Source organism: Falco peregrinus, chromosome 7, assembly GCF_023634155.1.
Source record: "Falco peregrinus isolate bFalPer1 chromosome 7, bFalPer1.pri, whole genome shotgun sequence".
Classification (NCBI taxonomy): Eukaryota; Metazoa; Chordata; class Aves; order Falconiformes; family Falconidae; genus Falco; species Falco peregrinus.
The window spans coordinates 80167715-80188095 of record NC_073727.1 but is presented as its reverse complement, the minus strand read 5'-3'; the positions used below and the strand labels follow the sequence as shown (position 1 = coordinate 80188095).

Here is a 20381-nt window from a genome sequence, read left to right as displayed (position 1 = left end):
CAACTGATGTTTGGAATGGAGAATTTACACGTATGAATGGAAATCTGCGCAACTATCTTGTCTATGGATATGATGGGAATGCATTGTAGTAAGGCAGGATATGAACATCTCAAATCGAATAAAGACAAGTGGCGAAAACAGTATTTCTGCAAGTATCTTCATATACTGGCTATCTCTACTAGCAACAAGTTTAAAGCCAGTCCCTAAAAAATGTGAGCAAATTTGAACATATCGAGTCTAAAACCAGAAAATTCTTGGTCAGCCAGTTGCTTACCTCCTTCTTACTGTACATTGCCAAGTCACTGAAACCTTGTGGCTCATAAGCATAATTGGAAATTCTATACTATACATTTACAGTATATAATATTTTGTAATATATAGTATTTAACAATATTAAGTTGCTAATATTATTCTTGTTGTTATTAAAGATATCTTCTGAGATTCAAATACGAGAAGTCATCAATCATTTGAAAGACTGCATAAATCATTTACAGAATATGGGTGAGTATGGACAGAGAACCTCATAATTTCTAATTCGTTTGCCTGTGACATTTGACTTTAGGACACATTCCTAAAAAAAGTGAACTGAATTAGGAATCGCTAAACATTTTACTGCAGGCACTGAGATATATTGATCTTACTCCATATTGGAATGGACATAACCAATTCAGGCTTGGGAAAATATCTTTAATCTTCTAAGAAGGTAATTATAATATCACAAATGAATTCTTTTTAGTACAAGGTCTCTGGCTTTTAACAGGCTTTCTATTACAAACCTGTCTTCATTCTTGGATTTTTCACATCTCCAGTGCTCTAACCTATTCAATCTATTCTGGTGTGTATCTCTTCTAGTTTGTACTGCTGGAATTGTCTATTTGCAAATGACTGAATAGTCTTTGGGTGAACAAAATCAAAGTTTCTCACGTACCAGATGACTACAATTAACACCAGACAACCGAGTAAACCAGGATCTCTCTCTGGACCAATTAAGAATTATTTATTGTTATTTGGATAGTTTCAGTGGGGCTGAGAGATTGTAATTTCCTGCTCCAAATCTCCCAGAGCAAGAAGTAACCATACTTTCCCCAGAAACCAGAAACTGTATTATTGGCTATTCTGCATGTTTGGGAGAGAAAGTGCATCTGATTTTGATGATGAAGAGAAGAAGATCTAGACTGAATATAAAATGCCTTTCCCCAGGAAAAGAGAATCAGTTTGTTTCCATGAATTACTTTGATTTCAATTAATTGACACTTTTAAATAAAAAATCATTTAATCAGAAATCTTACACTAGCCTTGCTGACTTCCTTCATCAGCAGATATCTCAGCAGTTACACAGAATATGGATGCAAAAAACCCGCAGCCCTCAGATCGAAACTTTGATCTCCAAGCCTCATGAAGACAAAATGTGATACTCCCCAGTGGGAAAGAAGTCACTAGACACACCTCACTCAGGTTGCCTAATTCACGGTAGGCACTCCTCTACTCAAAATAACATGGTAGTGACACTAGCATAAGATCAAAAAACCCATGTCAATCAACAAATACATGCTGTTGAATTCTTTAGCGTATACCAGAAAGAAATTTCAACGTGAACTGCATCATACCAAAGCAGCAGATTTCTTTTGAATAGCAGACATACACCACCTAGAAAGAGAAGACCAGAGCCTGATGACTACTCATAGCAAATGCTACCTTACTCAGCAGCGAAGGTACAGTCAGTGAAAGCAAATGTGAAAGAATATAGCCCATAGATGATATTCAAAGGACATTATCTTTCCTATGCATTTCTAAAAACTGCACTGCCAGGACTGTCAGACATGAAGATATGTCACTAGATATTAGTTTTAAAAACCTACAAAATGTGGGACTGATTTAGCCTAAAGAGCACATCTGTTCATTGCACATAATTATGGCTGATGAAATTATCAGGAAATTTTGATTTCCAGTCTTACTACTACTACTACTACTACTACTACTACCAGAGTATTTTCTAAAGTGAAGTGGGCAGAGTGTTCCTGAGATGAGTTCAAGTTGGGCTGGCAGGAGAACCCACAATGTGGAATTTGCTCCTGCTGGAACTTGGTGTTGCTGGGATTTATAATGAGATGTGATGTGAGATGTGTCCCCTTGGTCGAGGATACACTTAATTACAGACCATAGCTGGGTTATTTAGAGTTCAAATTACACTGGAAAGGGGCTGTTTATATTGTTTATCATGAGCAGCAGATTTACTGTCTGTCTGTATTTAAACTATATAATATGTCTAAATACCAAGGTGACAGACACACAATGTATCATTACATAAATATATTGCATTAATTCAAATTAAAGGTTCAGCAGATCTTGTAACACACTAGATATGGATTTGTTTACAAAGGTTTGACAAAAGTGCCATATGATAGTTCATTACCAGTCTAATTAATGAAAAATAGATCCAGTAATATGCAACAGCCGCTGCTGTCACTTAATGCTCTGAAATGAGGTTTGCCAGCCATGAAGTTCAAGAGCCTGATTGCAGATAATGGACTTAAGCTTCCTGTTGGGAATTTGTTCATTCTGCAGCCTCAACAGAATTTGAACTTGTGACTTTTCCATCAGACTGTAGCTTGACTAGAGGTAAAATAGAAGCAGCTGTGGGGAAACTGCTAATGGACTAACTGAAACACTTGAAACCTTTTACTGGGCTGGACCACCAAGCAGCCTAGTTGCCCTAGAGAACTGTTATATGACTAGAAGTGGGCTCAAATTTAAGGTGAAAAAGTTCTGAAACAGGAGTTTCAACCCCCAAATTCATATCTAGGAGTTGCACAAAGCTTAGGCACTACAATTCACTGCTTCCAGCATTTGAAGGGAAGTGTGCTCTTGTGCTTTTCGCTTGCCCTTGCCAGGCTTCCTCACGCAGGAGTCCCAAAGCCTCCTACAGAGTCAGTGGAGAGAAAGAAGTTCCTCTGAAAGCCCAGTGGACTTCAGGCATGCAGGTGAAACTGGTAGGATCTTCATTCTTCTGACCCCAGCTTGTTATTTATTATTCCTCATTATTTTTATAACATGCCACCATGTGGGAGCTGCCCTCACAGACTGAGATTATATTGTGATGGTAAAACCTCTCATACGCACAGGACAGTGGCCAGAAGTTTAATTTTGTCAGGTCACATGCAACTGTCTTGGAGGCCCATTGCCAGGGAAAAGACAATGGGCTCTTTGTTTACTTCAGCGTCCCTGAATGGCTTGACAGGGAGTGGATGCCATAGTTTCTTCCTGATTAGCAGACATGTCCCCTTTTATTTCAGGGATCTTCAGGGAGCACAGTTCCTCCTAAGGCACAGGCAGACACGGAGTTCTTCCCAGGTGTCGGTGTCCCTGGGCCCTGGCAGGCAGCAGTCAGGAGATGTAGTGCCTGGATTGCTACTCTTCTGCGCAGCATAACGCATCAACACAGCTCTGCAGTGCTAACAGCCAACCTTCAGCCTAACATGCCTGGGAAATTTAGGATTTGCAGAAGTAAGTACCTCTTTTAAGTACATTAAGTACCTGGGATGGTATGTTGTATGCCCTTTGCATTACGTACACAAGCTCATATACAATCAGAGCAAATGAGGGATGGCAGGTAACTCCTGACGGAACACAATACAAATGAAGGTTTAATACTACACTATTATTACCATCTTTACAGAAATAAACAAGGGTACAAAACTGTCAAATAATGTGATAGATATCATTACCAACCTGCTAGCACACAGCGATGCTTCATGAACTAATTTGTCAGGGTAGTGACATTTTAGGCATACTAATGTAAGCACAGAGCTTTCACCCTGAATAATTTTTTTCTGGTTATTAACGGAAAAAAATCAAGGCTGTCTGAATGTGACCCTTGAGGCAATCCTCAAATTTATTATTTCTAGCTCTTGGGCCATTCCCCTTATGTGATTTGTGTTTGATCACAAAAATAATCAGAGAACAGATCTGCTGGAGATGTATAGCAAATTTAATTAATAGTAAACAGACTAAGTCTTCTAAAGTATTATTGTTGCACTGTAACAATAAGCAGAAAGAATAACTGAATGGATGTATAAGTAAATAATCGAATGCATGAAAAGTAATAGGCCAAAACTGGCCATGTGCTTTTAAGGAGACCTTAGCAGTGAGTGCACTGAGTTCCCCCTGCAGCCATCTTTTCTCCAGGCTGAACAAGCCGAGGTCCCTCAGTCTCTCCCCACAGGGCAAATGCTCCAGCACTGACCATCTTGGTGGCCTTCACTGAACTCAGTTGAGTTTATTCACATCTTTCACGTGTGGTGTTGGAGGGGAAAAATGGGGTGCAGTATCTTAGGTGCCGTCTAATGAGTGCCGAGAAAAGGGAGATAATCATGTGTCTTTATCTACTGATTGTGCTCTGGTTAGTACAGCCTTTGCAGCTAGAGCACGCTTTGCCACGACTGCAAAGCCAAGGTGTCAGGCAAACAGCTACTTTCTGTAGCACAAGCTGCAAGATAACTTGCTAAAGGTTCTTCCTCAAAAGATTAAACCTGGAGAGATGCTGAACATCAGAAACTCCCTTCGGCGATGCTAAAGTCATGGACAAAAATCAATTAGCAGAAGACAGACACAGAATAATTAATGGCCAGAAATTCAAGCTACTTGTTTAGTTTCCAGAAGCTCTGCTAGTAGCTGTACAGTGTTTTGCAGAACAAAGTTCCCTTTTCATTCAGTGCACCAGCATAGGAAGACGTCCAGAAGCAAATAGCTGTTGGCTACTAATTAATTCTGCTAGCAAGTGGTGGAGTTGCAAGGGGGGCAGAAGATGCTCTCAAGACTAGAGATTGCCTATATGAATGTAGGTGCAACAAGAAGAGCAGGTGAACTACAGAGAAAGGAGAAAGAAACAATCCAGTAAACTCCAACACTCACGGAGGCCCATGGCAGGAGACCTGGCTGGACTATTTCATAAACAGTAGGAGGGTAGCTATGAGCTGCTTAAAGGAAAGGGGGAAAAATCTACATCAGTCACCCCACGATAACTTGCAGAGTTTTGGACAAGGAAGAACATTTTCTGGGGATCAACACCTCAGACTGAAGTTAATCACTGGCAGAAAACTTGCCAGCTGAATGGAGACAGGAAAGGGAGGAGAAACAAAAGCTGAATTGCACAGATTGCTAGAGTTTCCACACACCACCATTTGGGAGAGCAGCAAACCACTCCAGGACGTCTAATGCTTCTAGTAAGTTCACATTCTTTAAAGATTTATGTGTTTCTAGTAAGTTCTAAATGGCTGAAGTAGGTTAGTTTTACTAAATTGTCAGTCTAGTGCTTTCTTATGATTGTGTGCTGACAGAACCTGACTGCTGCAAAGTTTCAGGTGCACCACAAAATCTTGGAATAATGGTAAGTCTGGTTAAGGATGGCAGCCGTGTTTGTTGCTGCCAGGGGGAGCGAATGCCTGAATTTCTAGCTTTCCCTTGACGGGTGGCTGGTAAAGGCTGGGAAGATTTTTGAATATTCTTTCCACTTTCGGCTAGTCATGGGAATCTTGGGGCAAGATGGTGACCTGGTACTGGACAGGGTTACATTAGGTACCTCCCCTGCTTGCCTGCCACAAAACAAGTGCCAATTCCAATACCTGCCTTTCCACCTACTCATGTGCCTCGTGCTAAAGATCCTTTCTCCATTGTGGGGACTCCTTGGTGGGAGAAGGTGTGTATTTACCAGAGAATGAGGCAGAAGGCAAACCCTTGCTTTACACATTAGCCCTAACCAGCACACCGGTCTGCTGTGCCATGGGACACAGCATAACTCTTTTTTAGACCAGGGTGACACTTTGTTATTCACTGTTCACACTGAGACCCATGTGTAGGTCTCAGCGGACCCACGGGTAGACCCAGCTACAAGCACATGACTCTGTGTGCTATCTGCTGTCTATAGATGCACAGGAGAATGTGTTTCCTATCCCAGTTATCTATAAGTTAATTTAAGATACAGGCAGATGAAATTAAAGGCTGAAGAGGAGGAAGTTGAGAGAGAAGTTGGGACACCGATATCCTGAAGTTCCACAGATGTTCTGTGAAAAGCACTTCCTCCAAACCATTAGAAAAACCAAGAAATTATCAGATGATTTTGTTAGCTCTCCCTGATTTCTGCCTTTATTGGGAAACTGTTTTCCTGCGGATTCTTTTTCGAAGTAGGGTTTTGACTGGTTGTGGGCCTATTCACCATTCTCACGGACAATTTCTACAGCAAAGAAGGGGAGGAATAGTCTCTCAAAACAGTTGTAGAAGATGTATGATATATCCTATGCCAGTCATTGGCAGAGCAGAAACCTGGACGTCATGCAGTCAGCACCAATGTTGTCAGATGTTTCTAGGTAGGTTTTCAAACTTATTGCAGTGTATACATGTCTGACCACAGAGGTGACATAAGGAGAACACAACATATGCACATATGTGCATGGCATCTATGCATGTATATACAAGATGTGTAATATGTCCATTAAATGTATCCAGCTCCCATGATTTTCAGTGAGATCAGCTCTCAACCCCTCATTCTTCCAACATACGTGCCAGCTGTAGGAGAACATAAGAAATATGGACTGACTGGTATTTAGGGACTTTGTGATTTTATAACTAGAGAAGCCTTGGGCAAATGACAGTTGACACAGACCTATTCTGGATTTACACCTGATTACTGTAAATAGAGTCTGATTCCAGTAGTTTTCATTCAGAAGCAAAACAGAAGCGGGTGTTTTTATCTTAAAATAAACTAGAGCTGGGGCACTCACCTATCACACAAAATGGTTTCCTTGCAAAGCGCAGTCTTCCTTGCCATCCTCGGTATCGACAACAGCATCCAGCAGACCAGATACGAATAATAAATTCCAAACCAAAGACAACAATCATGACAAATTCCTAGAAAGGGCAAATAAGAAAAATGCCTGTTACAGATAAAGAGCACTGAAACATCAGGAAACTTAAGACCACCGTGTGTGTCTTGCAATCTACCCTGAGCATCTGATGATCCCAAGACAAACTTGGGGTCCTGCTCCCCAGGATGGTTACACATCTACCCACAGAACACAGACCTCGGAGCTTCCTAGTGAATAGTCCAAGTCTAACCTGAACAACATTAAATATCTGCTAAGATTGGCTACTAAATATGAGACACTGAAGCACTGAATCATACACAAATATATCAAAGCAAAATACTCAGTGACTTCGGATATTGAGGATCAGTCCACAGGTGATTTAGACAGCTAGTGAAGCATACATTATATATCCACATCCATAAAGTTAGTTCTCAGTCTGAAGGCTGAATATTTTGGTAGATACATTCTCATTGTGGCAATATGCAGGTGAAGTGATTGAGATGATGCAGAAGCATTTAGGAAATCAATTTGTTCCCAGAAGCAGGTTAAGATACATGCAAGTGTAATTACATACAATGGGTATGTAATTGTTTCTAAGACAGTAAAATGAATGTTCACACTAGCCATAATGTTCCTTGGACAACTTGTGAATGAAAGCATTTAAAAATCTCGCCTTGCTTGTCTGGCTTCTTTTCACATTGGAACCTTTTTAAGACTTTCCGTTTTAATAGCATCAACCTGTATTTAAGCAATTTTTACTGGAAGAGATCTTTCAGTATAACAGTGAGGTCAACAGAGTTAGAGCAATAGTTTGGAGCTCCATACCTGACGGAAATCTGAATTCCTATAATCTGCAGAGATATAGTACTGGTATGGAACTGTAAACATAGATACTCCTCTGGAATACCACCATAACATTATAGGTTTTGAAATGATAAAATAAAAATTTGTGTGTTCACAAGAAGAAGGAGAAAAATACTTGAAGCAGCTTCTTAAACAGTTCATCAAGAAGAAGAGGATGAAAAGTTGTATTTTATTTGGCAGTTGAATGTATTTCCATGTCCAAGAGAAAGCTGTTCCTTGTCAGCCAATTAATGTGTTATTCCTGCAGGATGAGGACTAGTGTGGTACTGGCAAGAAAGCACTGCAAATGAATTAAATAGAAAAATATTTGCAAGGGAAGGGTTGATCCAATATTGACTTTTTCCCAATAAACAGTTTGCATGTTTTCAGACTGCGAGACCTTACAACTCTACAAGCTAATAAGGCTGTAAATATATATGTCAACTCAGGCATTAATTTACCTGAACCAACGTCACTATTAATATTGTGTCATGTAATGGTGCTTTACTAGCTTATCATTAGTGGCATTACACTGAAACATTGTGAATTTAATTTGCTTTTGCTGTCAGAGAACAATTTGAAAACAGTATTCCTTCCTAAAACATGTCAACTTGTATAACTCCATCACATTGAAAGAGTTATTAGAACCTTCTTCAGTGTCTTTGTTTCCAGTTTTGTAAATCCTATATTGAATGCCTAAATCACAAAAGCACAATGAGGTCCCTTTGGTAAAATGTGGCTAAAGAAAATGCCATATTTTTTGTTAGAAAGAACACATGAAAAAATGAGTGTGATGGTTAAGGTTTTCTTTTTATTCATTCTACTACAAGAAACTTCAACTTAATTCCATGAACAGAGCTATTGCACAACTTCAGAAAGGATTATGTGCAAAACTGAAAAAGTTCTCCATATACTAACAATAATTCTTAATATTTGGCTACCATGTGGTACATTTCCTTGTAGGAAACTCTGTGTAGGCCAAGAATAAAATGGACAAGAAGCCAACTGGAAAAAAAGGAAGATTATGTATTTTAGTTATTTAACTACCACTTTTATAGTGGTAGTTCAATCATGAGTTGTCAAATCTGGTTTACACATTGCTAGATGATGTCTCTGAATTTATGGGAGCTGATGGCAGGCCTCCAGGCCATTTGACATGAGATTCTCCTGATGAAGTCCCTTCTTTGGGGCAGGGGTAAGAGATACCGCTGGAAAGGATGCCAGAGAAACATGAAACATTCTTTTCTTCCAATAAAACCTTTTCCTTGTTAAAATCTAATCACGTTTCATTTGACTAAGGTTTGTCATTTCCCTGGAAAACATACTGTGTGTACAGATGCATGAGAAACACCTCCTGCTTTGTAAGTACACTGAAATTGTCACAGGTGCCTTACAGGAGCTGGACACACACACAGGAGCATGTCCTCTCATACTCTAGACCCCAGCAGGGCCTCCGATGGAGAACTGGCAAGAACAGAAAGTACATAATGATTCTGGAAGGACTAGTCTGCAGCTCCAATTCAGCTAAATTAGTATCACAAAACTGCTGGTAGAAGTTGAAAAGAGGTAATTTTTTTTCGTAGTTTATTCTTCTGGTTCCTATTAGTGCTATGCAGTTTTGTATTCATCATCTGTACTACCATTAGCAATCACTATTCGCTACGCTTACTCACTTATCCAAAGACGAAAAAAGTCATTGTGTGCAGAAAGCGCATGTTTGGGAGTCCTTGTACTACATGGTGTACTCATGTCAGAGGCAGAAATCCTATTTGTCTCTCACACACAAATGCATATACGTGGACTACAAAGAGAAACTTTGTGGACATGTATCTATTTTGAGAGAGAAAAAGAGCAAAAGGATGTTTTCTCAAAAAAGAAAAATTTTTTGGAGGGTGGGGTATGGGTATAAGATTTTTCTTGGACAAATGTTGTGAAATATCTTTGTTCATTCCTTGAGAAAAACAGTTACCATTTCTAACAACACTATGAATTTATGCACAGTGATATCCTCTCAAAATTAACTGAAAATTGTGCTGCTTAAGTAGATTTTAACAACAGCCACTGTAGTTATTGTAAGTGAACTCAGATACAGTAAATATGGCTCTGTGCACTGGAATGCTGAAAGAACTGCTGATTGGAAAAACACTATATATGATTTTCTTCCACACCTATCAAGTTTCTGGAGGTTTAAAAATACAGTATAAGCTTTAATAACAGAAAAGACATTGAACAAAGTGGAGATGAGGTTTCACACTTATTTTTGCACTTTCTGAAATAGCCATGTTTCAAAATGATCCTTATATCCTGGTGACTCCTGCATCCTCAAAGAACAAATTTTTGAAGGGAATACATATCATTAAGAATAAAGTCTAAAGGAAAAGGATTTTCCTAGAAAATGTGAATGCATTTTAACAGAACTCTTCACACTATTTTGTACTTCATGTATTTTGGATTGTTCCAGGTTGAAACCAGAGAGAAACAAAGAATCCCACACCACTGTGAAAAAAGTAATGTTTTAGTAATCAGTGCACTCAGTCACAATGTAAAGTCCAATCTCTGTCAAGGTTAATGTAGGCCAGGGAATGACATTATTTTTTCCTATGGCAGCTGCACAGTCATGAGGTTCTTGGTTGTCTGTGGACAAAAGTTGGAACGACGCATCCCAAACAAGATCAGATTTTTTTTTTTTTTTTTTAGATTTCATTTGGAATGGCTTATTACAAAATTAAGCCTAAATCTAGGCTTTTAAATAACTTGATTTTAGTTCCTTAGCAATCGAAACAGAAAATCAGAACATAATTGGAAAGGCATGTGATGGAAAAAAATCATTAGGCCTCACGATTTGTAGGCTTGCTGTAGAAATTATGGATTATAAGTATCTCTGTCCTATGTATAATATGATAGAACCTCATTAATTTTGGATTACTTATGAGATATGAATAACAACATTTACATCAGAATGGGAAAATCCTGCTCTGTTGATAAATCTGGCCTCCTTCAAAATTCAGCAAAGCTATATTTGAACTGATGGGCAAGTTTAGCTTTACTGGAAGCTCAACCCCTCCCTTCCTAGGTCGAGCAGGGATGCCTTGGCCTTCGCCATTTCTTCCTTTTCCCCTATAGTGTCATCCTTTTCCAATCACAGCTGCATCTGGTCCTGCACCACAGTTACCAAATCTGTAACTTTTCTGGCTATTTAAGCTCACAGCATGCACAACCCACCCACCCACCCTACAGTAACTGACATGGCAGATGCATTGGTGGTCCGGACAGTGGAAAGTCTTCCTCCTAAAAGCATTGTTCATCCAGACTGATGAACTATTCATTCTGAAATGGTTCTGCATACACAGCTCCAGTTGTCACAGGGAACTATGCATATGCAGGAGAAGCGAGGCTGGAGCGCCAGTGTTCTCCTGAAGTTTTTTCCTTCTGTGTGTGCCATGGGAACAATGCAGGTCACACAGATGGCAGGAAAGGAATATAAGAGGTCATCCAGAGCAGGTTTCTATTAACAAAAGGCCCTGGAGGACTGTAATGAACAGGGTTGATAATTAATTAAATCAAGCATACTTAGTACAATCGAGCTATGATGAGCAATTTTTTTTTTTCCTATCTAATTAGGGTACAAGTGATGATTGGTTGAAATTGCCTACATTAATATGCTTATCAGGTATTTGTCAATGATAAGGATCTCCCTAAGCATAACATTCTAATAGTAAAAAAGCGGTTTTATCATAGCTTTCTTGTTCATTAATGTAACTGCTTATTAAAACCGAAAATAATTTGATGCTGCTGAAATCAGGTGCTTTGGTTGTAGACTGTCATTTCTGGGAATCAGAGCTATTTTTGAGATGAGAAATGACCAAAACTGATCACTCTGTACTCTTCTTCTAGGATGCTCCTGGTTACTTTGCAACGCGTAAATGAGCTGAGGTTTGGATATAAGAAATCTGCCCACAAGACAATGGCTCTGCTGTGGTTTTAATTACATTTTTTGTATGGAAATAGATATTTCTTGTATGGAAATTATATTAAGTATTCTAAAGGCTAGTGAAGTAGGATAACACAGCTGCAGGCTGATGTAAGGAGCTGCCTGCCTTGAACTCATAGAAGAACTGGGTCTACAAGTGACATCATCAGAAGCCCAGGAAATGGGCTAGAATAAATCCAATTAATTCCCTGAAATAAGCGTTAATAAGGCCACAAGTGTTTCCCTGCTGAAGACAACATCTCTGCAGCATAGCTGCACTGCAGATGCTTATCTGGTGTAAATCAGCACAGCCTCACTACACTCCCAACAGCAGGAACAGGAGGAGTTATGTCATCTGATAGTGCTCAGGAAGGGTCCCTTCTTCCCTAAAAACCCATAGACAAGGACTTCCAGTGTTTTCAAATCAGTTGGAAAAGAGGGAGGATAAACATTTTCTAGTCCTTTAATTTAAAGCGGACTGGTTTAAGAATGTTATCAGCTGCTAAAATCTCTTTATGGTGACACATGAGTAGTTGACACTATTAAAACAGCGATGCTTTATTATTCATGGTCAAAGAGGATGAGATTGTTTTCTCATTTAATTAAAGCAAGAACGTAACACCTCAGCTTCTGCATTCCTCTCTCAAGCGAAAAAAACCCTCTACTGATTGAAAGTACTGAGCACCAGAGTTGGACTCTACACTTTAAACAGACACTATCAGGAGGCAAGGGGGAGCACAACACTAGTCCGTCTCAGAGAAACTTGAGGAAGGTTTGATGCAGAAGCTGGAAAAGTAATAGAGGTACTTCTGTTATACCAGCCAGTTTTCAGACTAAAGTGAGCAGATACAAATATGTGCATGCTTTATAATTTAAAATCATGGTATAATTTGAACACATTTGTATTATTCCTGGTTCAGGATCAGAAAGGGAGATCTTTGACCTAAACAGCTAACAAATACATCTTACACATGCATACGTACACTTAAGGAACTAATGTTTTAATTCTTTCCAACTGCAGTTTAGCAGTGGGAGAGGCAGCCATAAATCTGAAAACATAACCCAGAATAGACCCTATTAGTGGCACATAAATAGCAATCAGAGACTTCAGTTCAGATCCCAGTACAATACACAATAAGCATGAAAAGAAATTTATGCACCCTTTTATCACTTATCAGTTTTATAATGAATGTGATACTTTGACTACACTTGCTTTTCCAAATTATGATTAAGATTTCCCACGTTGATTTTATGTTAATAGAGGATTATTGAGAAATCACTTCTGTGCCTTTTAATCTAATACACAGCTACAAGTCTATTGATAAAATATTAAAATCCCAGTGATACGCTTAGATTTAATTAGCCACCTCTTATATAGGACTTCTGCTGCCCAACCCTCTTTTAGCTTTTTGTGTTTATTACTTGAAATGGCATCTATCAGTCATGTCTCTTTACTCACTTACAGCAGAAAAAAGCCCAGAAACTTTATGTCAAGTAAAACCTGTTTTGAATCAGTTAGTACAAGCACACACTAGAATTATGTAGCTGCTATTTAATTATATTTTTCTTCATCTCTTATAGAGTAAATACAAATATTTACCGTATTAGACCCAATACACAATTCCTAGCACTGAAACTGCACTAGCCTTCCTCAGCATCCACGAAGGACAGACCCACTTCTGTCTTCCCAGATCAGCAGACCCACTTCACACCACCACCATGGACCAGTCGCTGAGGATCTGCTGGTGCCACAGGAACGAGTGCCACAGAGGTGCACTGGACAGCCAAGCTCCTGGCCGCTGGCCATCATGGTTGCTGTGATTGCCATGTCAGCGCACATGCGGGAAAGCACATCCCAAAACTCCTTTTGGCTTTTGGTGGACATGGCTCTTCTAGGAAGACCCTGACGATCACTGAAAACACTTTTTCAAACACTGAAAAAGTCTATCCTGCTTTTCCCCAGATACAGGATCACCCTTAAAGATGGTGTTTGCCAGCCATTTGCACTCACTGCTTTGTGCCGTGTCATTTATTTATGTCGGGTACAACTACGCTTCTGAGAGAATTCCCGAAAGCAGAAGATAGCCATAAAACTCATACTATAGAAAAATTTTCTACTTTCCAAACATTTATATCCTGCTTTGAGCTTGTTCACATTTTCTTTCTCAGTAGTGAGATATCAGCATTAAATGGTCTCATTTTGGTTTTAAAATTATCCACATATTGAAAACGATGAAGCTCTGCACAGCTGTACCCAGGCCTTTGCCTCTCCTTTGTGATTTCTTCATGCATTTTTTTCTGCTATAGTCACATTTTTGATGTCACGTTACAGGCAGACAGTCAAGCACATGTCTCTAGCAACACAGCTCCCAAATCTTCCTTTTGAAATCTTTGTGAAGAATTTGCTATCTTTTGCTGTGTCCAACAGAAATGCAGAATGGGAGTCAGAGCCAGTACAGGCTCCGAGCCCTTTCATGCTCTGGTATCCATGTTGATTTTGTATTGATGGGAGGGGTTTGGTCTTAGCATGTTTGGCAGTTTTAAATCCTAGAGACTCTGCAAATGATATTTGCTGTGTTCTTTTTAAAATGATTTCTTCTGGCAGTTTCCCAGTTTGCAAAGCTCATTAACAGAGCTTCCCTAGGAGTACATCAGTGCATGTTTTGACCACCAGGAAACCTATGGGCATCTGGGGTGATATTCACTGAAATGTTTCCAGTAAAACATTTTCAGAAAGCGATTTTAAGAAAGTGTGTTCTGACAACTGGCAACTTTTAGCAAACCGGACTTGGGAGGCACTGTACCCAATCTTATGCTTTTTGTTAAACATTTATATTCCTTATAAGTTTCCTTAGGTTCAGTAAAACATTGACATTGTCCCCTCTTTTCAGTCCAATAACTAGACTTTGAAAGCCAGTATACCAAGGCTCATGTTTTACAAATTCTGCCATTTGCTGAGTGTTTTGCAGTTTTTCCTATTATCTTTTTTCAACGCTTATGGAATTTTGGTCTCTTGGAAAAAGAAAAGAACACCCCCTTCCACATCCTCTCAAAAACATACATATATCTTTGTGAGACATTAATTTCCTGTGATCATATCTTCATATGGTACAATCAGCCAATTCCTGTCTGGTTCAGCTTTGATACCAAAGTTATTATCCTGTTCATGGCATACACCCTTTCCTTAGGCACTCCATGGAAGTCTACAAGTCTAAAATGGCCAGTACTTATTTTGGTAATTCATCTTCGTAGCTCACCCACAGTTCATGGTCCTCAAGACTGGACTTGGTTTGAGTGTGTCTGTCTATCTACCGTCACCTACACGTTAAATTCTCTTTGGACTTTTGTGTTATAGGTATGTCTGCTGTGGATCCTTACAGAAATTTTTAACATTTGCCTATATTTTGATACTTGCTTGACTTCACAGTTTTTACATTGAATCTTGTGAAGAGATTTCTCCTGTCATTTGAGGAGGGTTCACATTTTGGCTGTAGCAATCCTTGTCTTCACATGTTCTGTCACATCCGTGCAAAGTGACTGACTGGAATGCGGTTTCTGTGTGTTACTCAGATGGTGGGTGTTCCCTAGGTTTCCAAACAGCTTTCACATCAATGATATTCTGCCTTTTTCAGCATTCTTTTCCTTTTGACATTTAGTGTTTTGTCGACCTTTTTCCTTACGTATTATTTATAACCATGTACTTTGGCTTTCCTCTGGAGACTTATTCTGAATTTCCATTTGGCAAATCCATATTTCCCTAACAAGGGTCAGGTCTGGATTTCTGATAGAGTTTGATATCTACCCGTTTTTACTGTTGCAGTCTAAACTGTTTGTTGCCTATTTTAAGGAGGTAGCTTTTGCTCTCCATGTAACAAGTTTAGATTCTTGTCAAACTCTGTCAAAAAGCCCATGAAATTCAATACTGCAGAGTTTAGCATAAACTATTACAAATCTACATCTATAGAAACTGTTACACTTACAACTTCAAAGTAGATTCCCATGGCACCTTGTTATCACTTAAACTGATAAAACCAGGAGGAAGACATGACCTAGAAGAGCAGTTGTGCAAGGAGTGCTGCTCATTTGTTCTTAAAGGAGGTCAAGGACAGCTGGTTCAGTCCTTTAGCACAATGTATAGATTAGCCTAAAAGGAGATATGCTTTGCCCTCCTCAAAGAATTATACCTCTATTAGTCTGAATCCTGACATCCCACCACTAACATCTAATCCTCCCCATTTTACACTCCCAATCTCAAAATCCTCCTAGAGATACTGTTTTATCCTAGATAAAGAGGCCCCTTAAATGGCTGGCTAAAAGTCTCTTTTCTGAATAAGATGGACAGTCCTTTCCATCTTAAGAACACATTTTCCACCTTTGAATGCTAGTCCTCCCTGTGTTGGGAAACAAAGGGAATCAGAAACCGATTGTTCGCAGTACTAGTATCTTCTTGCCTGACTATTTGCATATAACCATATAATGCCATGGACATTGGCATTATATACAATGGACCATGGACAAGATAAGCTAAATAACAGCTTATTGAATCATAGAATTATTTAGGTTAGAAAAGATCTTTAAGATCATCAAGACCAAGTGTTAACCCAGGACTGCCAAGTCCATCACTAAACCATGTCCCTACGCCTTGCATCTACACATTTTTAAAACGCTTCCAGGGATGATTCCACCACGTACTAACGCTTGAAATTACGTATATAGGAAGAGATAACAAGAATATAAAAGAGTATAATGTATCTATTTAGAAAATCAACACTGGCCTTCTTACTACAGGTTAGTCATTTTAATGTTAAAATTGTACCAGGTCGTGAGTTGCATTACATTTAATACTGCTTGTGGGTTTGCTATGTCCATCCATCTTTCTCCACTGCATAGTACCACCCATTTCTCTATACATGCCCTGTTCATTCAGAGGGAATGGAAAATGTGATGGATTGTATTTCAACCAGCAGCCATTGACTTGCAGCAACTCCAGTGATTTTAATACTGTACAGTAAATGCAGATTTCTTATTGGAGTGTAACTGGTTGGTAGTTCTGCCTACCTGGGAAATGCTCTGGCAGCGACTCTGAAAGTCTCTCTTGCCTTCACTGCATTTTCTGTTGGATGCTGTAGCACTTGAGGTAACCATTCATAGTTATCCTACCTTCTTTAAGTGATTCAGTTATGAGATTTTTCTATGCCCCAACTGCAATCACATATAATAATACTGTTTTAGTCATCTTTAGTAATCAAATGCATTTAAGCTTTCCCAGCAGAACTATAATATATTGCATTTTTAAATACAAGAGAATATTCTATTCAATGTGTGATTTCTCATTCTTCTCTTTATAAAGGTTATTTCTGCTTAATACAGAATAAAAGAAAAGAAAGGACAAAACATTACTGACAACGTAATCAAGCCCAGAATCGTATCAATAACAGGCTTATGCCAGTATTGAGATGTCTTTATTCTCTGATGTTTTTGAAGTGTATCATACTCAGCACTGTTGACAATATATTGATACCTTTACAGTTTCATGTGCGGTCCAATGTTCCTTTGTTAGGAAATAATTTTTTTTGTTATATTTATCTCTCTCCATAGCTACAGTGTGTGCTTATTTGATTTAGAGCTTTGCCGGTTGGTTGGGAGTGCCAACACTGCCTTCTGACGGAAGAAATACAGCTCTGGGGACATTTACTGGTATGTTTTTAAAGAACTTCACCTTTTCTTTTACAATTTTGCTTTCTGTCAGACTTCCTCCTAATAACTTTTAGTTTCAGAGAAGTGCAGCCAGCACTTACATGTCCAGTAGGACATCTGCTCTGTTTGCACAAATATTCTCAAGCAGTTGTGATGAGATCTAGTCCAAATTTTTCTAATAACAGTCAGCTCTGATTTGGGAAAATCAGTAAACGTAATAGGAAAGTAACAATTTAATCAGCAAAGACATGAAATTATAAGGTAAGAATATCTTCTTTCAGAGCTAACAGGTAGTTTATTATGGCATGGTTGAAATGTTATCACCTTATTATAATATTAGTGTATATGAATGCAAAAAAAGACGGAAAACATGAAATCTTTGACCTTATCAACATTACATTTTTCTCTTTTTTTCTGCCTTTGATATCAGTGCTGTATATCTAACGTAATTTTTCAGAGATTTCTATGCAGAAATTTTGAAATTTCAAAGCCATGCTTTGATTTGGGATGAAAAAAAACATTGAAAATGAGTATTTCCTGAGAAATACTGTTTCTGAGTTTTGACAAGCTCTAGCAAACTTGAAAATCACTGACTTTTTAGCTCAGGTATCAGTTAATCTGTTTCTCTTGGGAGAAGACTCAACAAAATGGCACTAACATGTGGCCTATACTCTACCCTTATTAGAAATCTATCTATAATTGAAATCTCTCAAGATCATTCAGTTTTTCCTTTCATGCCTTGTTAGCTGGTCCTCCAGAGCCATCCAAGTAGTCCTCTGCTCCAGGTCTGGTGTTTTTTTATCAAAGCATCACAAGAGAATTCAATTTCTGGGACAATAAATCTAACATGAGAATTGCTACTTTTTTGAATTGAGCACTATACATCTCCTTTTTTAAATCCATTCTGCCCAGCTTTAAAATTTTGTAACATATTTGTATCATTACATAGCTGTGGATGGATGCACTCTCCTAGAACAGAGACAAATTGAATATGCGCTTGCCTGCTATGGGACAGCTATACCCCATGCTTTTTAACCAATGTTCATACTCTAAGTTTCTTTTCTGAGAAAATGCTAGAAGAGAGAAATATTAGGAAGATCTTAATTGCTAGAAACACTTGATACAGGCTCCTTTTGGATTCATGTAAGTGACCACAGTACATGTGGAAGCCAGCCTCATCTACTGCATGCTGTCTGCTTTTATGTCTTTGGGAGTTATTTCTACCTGAAGAATGCATTCCTAGAGTACATTTTCAGAGGCCCTTATCCTGCACAACTGGGTAGAGCTTTCTACCCAGCCCTTTTCAGAGAAAAACACAAAACAGATTTGACAAAACCAGTCCTGCAGAAATCCATGAGTTTTGCCATCTCTCCAGCTTGATTAAAAATGAAAATTATGAAAAAAATGGAACGCTATCACTTCAAATAAAAATTACATTTCTTTCCTACAGCCTCAATTTAACTTTTAAGCCAGAATTTCTAAAATGCTCAAATACACAAACAATATTTTATGCCAGGTCAAATGAAGCATTTAATCTGATCCAAGACTTTTTTTGGACTTCTCAATTTGCCAGATCTTTGTGGCCCAACTAAAATGATTTTATTTATTTTCTTGAATTGACAGCAAACAAACAGAAGTGAACATTCACATAGCTTTAGTTGAAAATGATCTTAAAACAGAGAGTTTGGTCATGAGAGTGAACGACCTCCAGTTCCAGATATATTCCTTCTTGGCTATCTTCCCCAAAAGATTTGATTTTGCTTTCCCAGCCCAAGTTTTACTTCCCTTGTGTTTACTATTTGATAAAGTGCCAGCAAACGTACTTGTAAGAGATCAGCAATACACCAAAGATTATTTTCTTGCTGTGTTAGTTGGATTCTTAAGCTGCTTGTGGTTTTTTTGATGTCGAAGTAGATTTTATTCTACTGTCTGTCTGGGATATATCACTGCTACAACTCGAGTGCCAGAAGTTGTATGCACAGACGAGGCTGAAGTATAATTATCACTGTAGGTATAAGGAGTTTTATCTGATGCTCTCGCACTGATTAGGCTTATTATTTGTGGGCACAAATCTAACCAAATTAATTACTGAGGTAACAATCCAACATTACTCTATGCAACACGCACTTAACTTATCTGCAGAACTTTCATTTTAAGGGTAAAATTCACATATTAAACACATTTGCCTTGACAGGCTCCCTGATAAGTAGAAGATACCTAGAGGCACAGCAGTACTTGTGCAGATGCCAGAACTGAAGCCCTGGCAGGGTACGGCGCAGTGAAGCGGGGCAGGTTTGTGTCGGCTCCGGGAGCGGAGCTGAGGCGTTTCTGCAGCCGACAAGTCCATTAATCTCTGCTGAGGCTCAGAAGCCCTCAGCTCATGCTGCTTTCCCAAACAATGGTTTACTTCGAGCTGTTGTAGGTTTCTGACAGAGTATTTAGGATGCGGTGATTGGAAGATAGGTTTTCTATTCCCTTGTAAGGCGAGGCTGAGGGAGATAAATGGAACTGACTGTAGAACAATAATCTTCACTCCTCCGGCCTTTAGGAGGAGGAGGGACAGGTTTGCTCACCTCATCTACACTTCCCTCTTTAACCTCCCTGTCTAATTGTGAAAAGCTGCAGTATGTCAAAAGCCACAGGTGCCAGTGCAGGCAGCAGCTCAGGTATTATGTTGAAGGAACACTACCTTAGCTTTTTAGCCAATTAACATGGCTGTAGGAGGGGACCATCTGGAACAAATCTGCAAAACAAACCATTCACAGAAACCCAGCAGGCAGCTTTACAGATTGTTTTATGGTCCCTCATTAGAAAATAAACATGTATCTTCCAGCTCAAACACAAAGCAAAACAGTATTAAACCAGATCTCTGATAGTTAATACAACCATCTCTATTAAATGACACATTTGTAAGAGTTGTATGAATCACTGCAAGGAAAAAGTTGCGAAAACTCTAGTGACTGCAGTTACGTGTTGGCACAGCCAAAAATCCTGCTCCTGAGTTGATGTAG

General features: G+C 38.9%; 1 protein-coding gene across 3 annotated transcripts in view; it reads right to left on the bottom strand.

The window, feature by feature from the left end:
• KCNQ5 (potassium voltage-gated channel subfamily Q member 5) overlaps positions 1 to 20381 on the bottom strand; it is a 303172-nt gene that overhangs the window by 69176 nt on the left and 213615 nt on the right. For all 3 annotated transcript variants that reach the window (XM_055810306.1, XM_055810307.1, XM_055810305.1), the window contains exon 3: positions 6777 to 6903. In XM_055810306.1, the coding sequence (XP_055666281.1) occupies positions 6777 to 6903 (127 nt within the window). The remainder of the gene's footprint in view (positions 1 to 6776; positions 6904 to 20381) is intronic.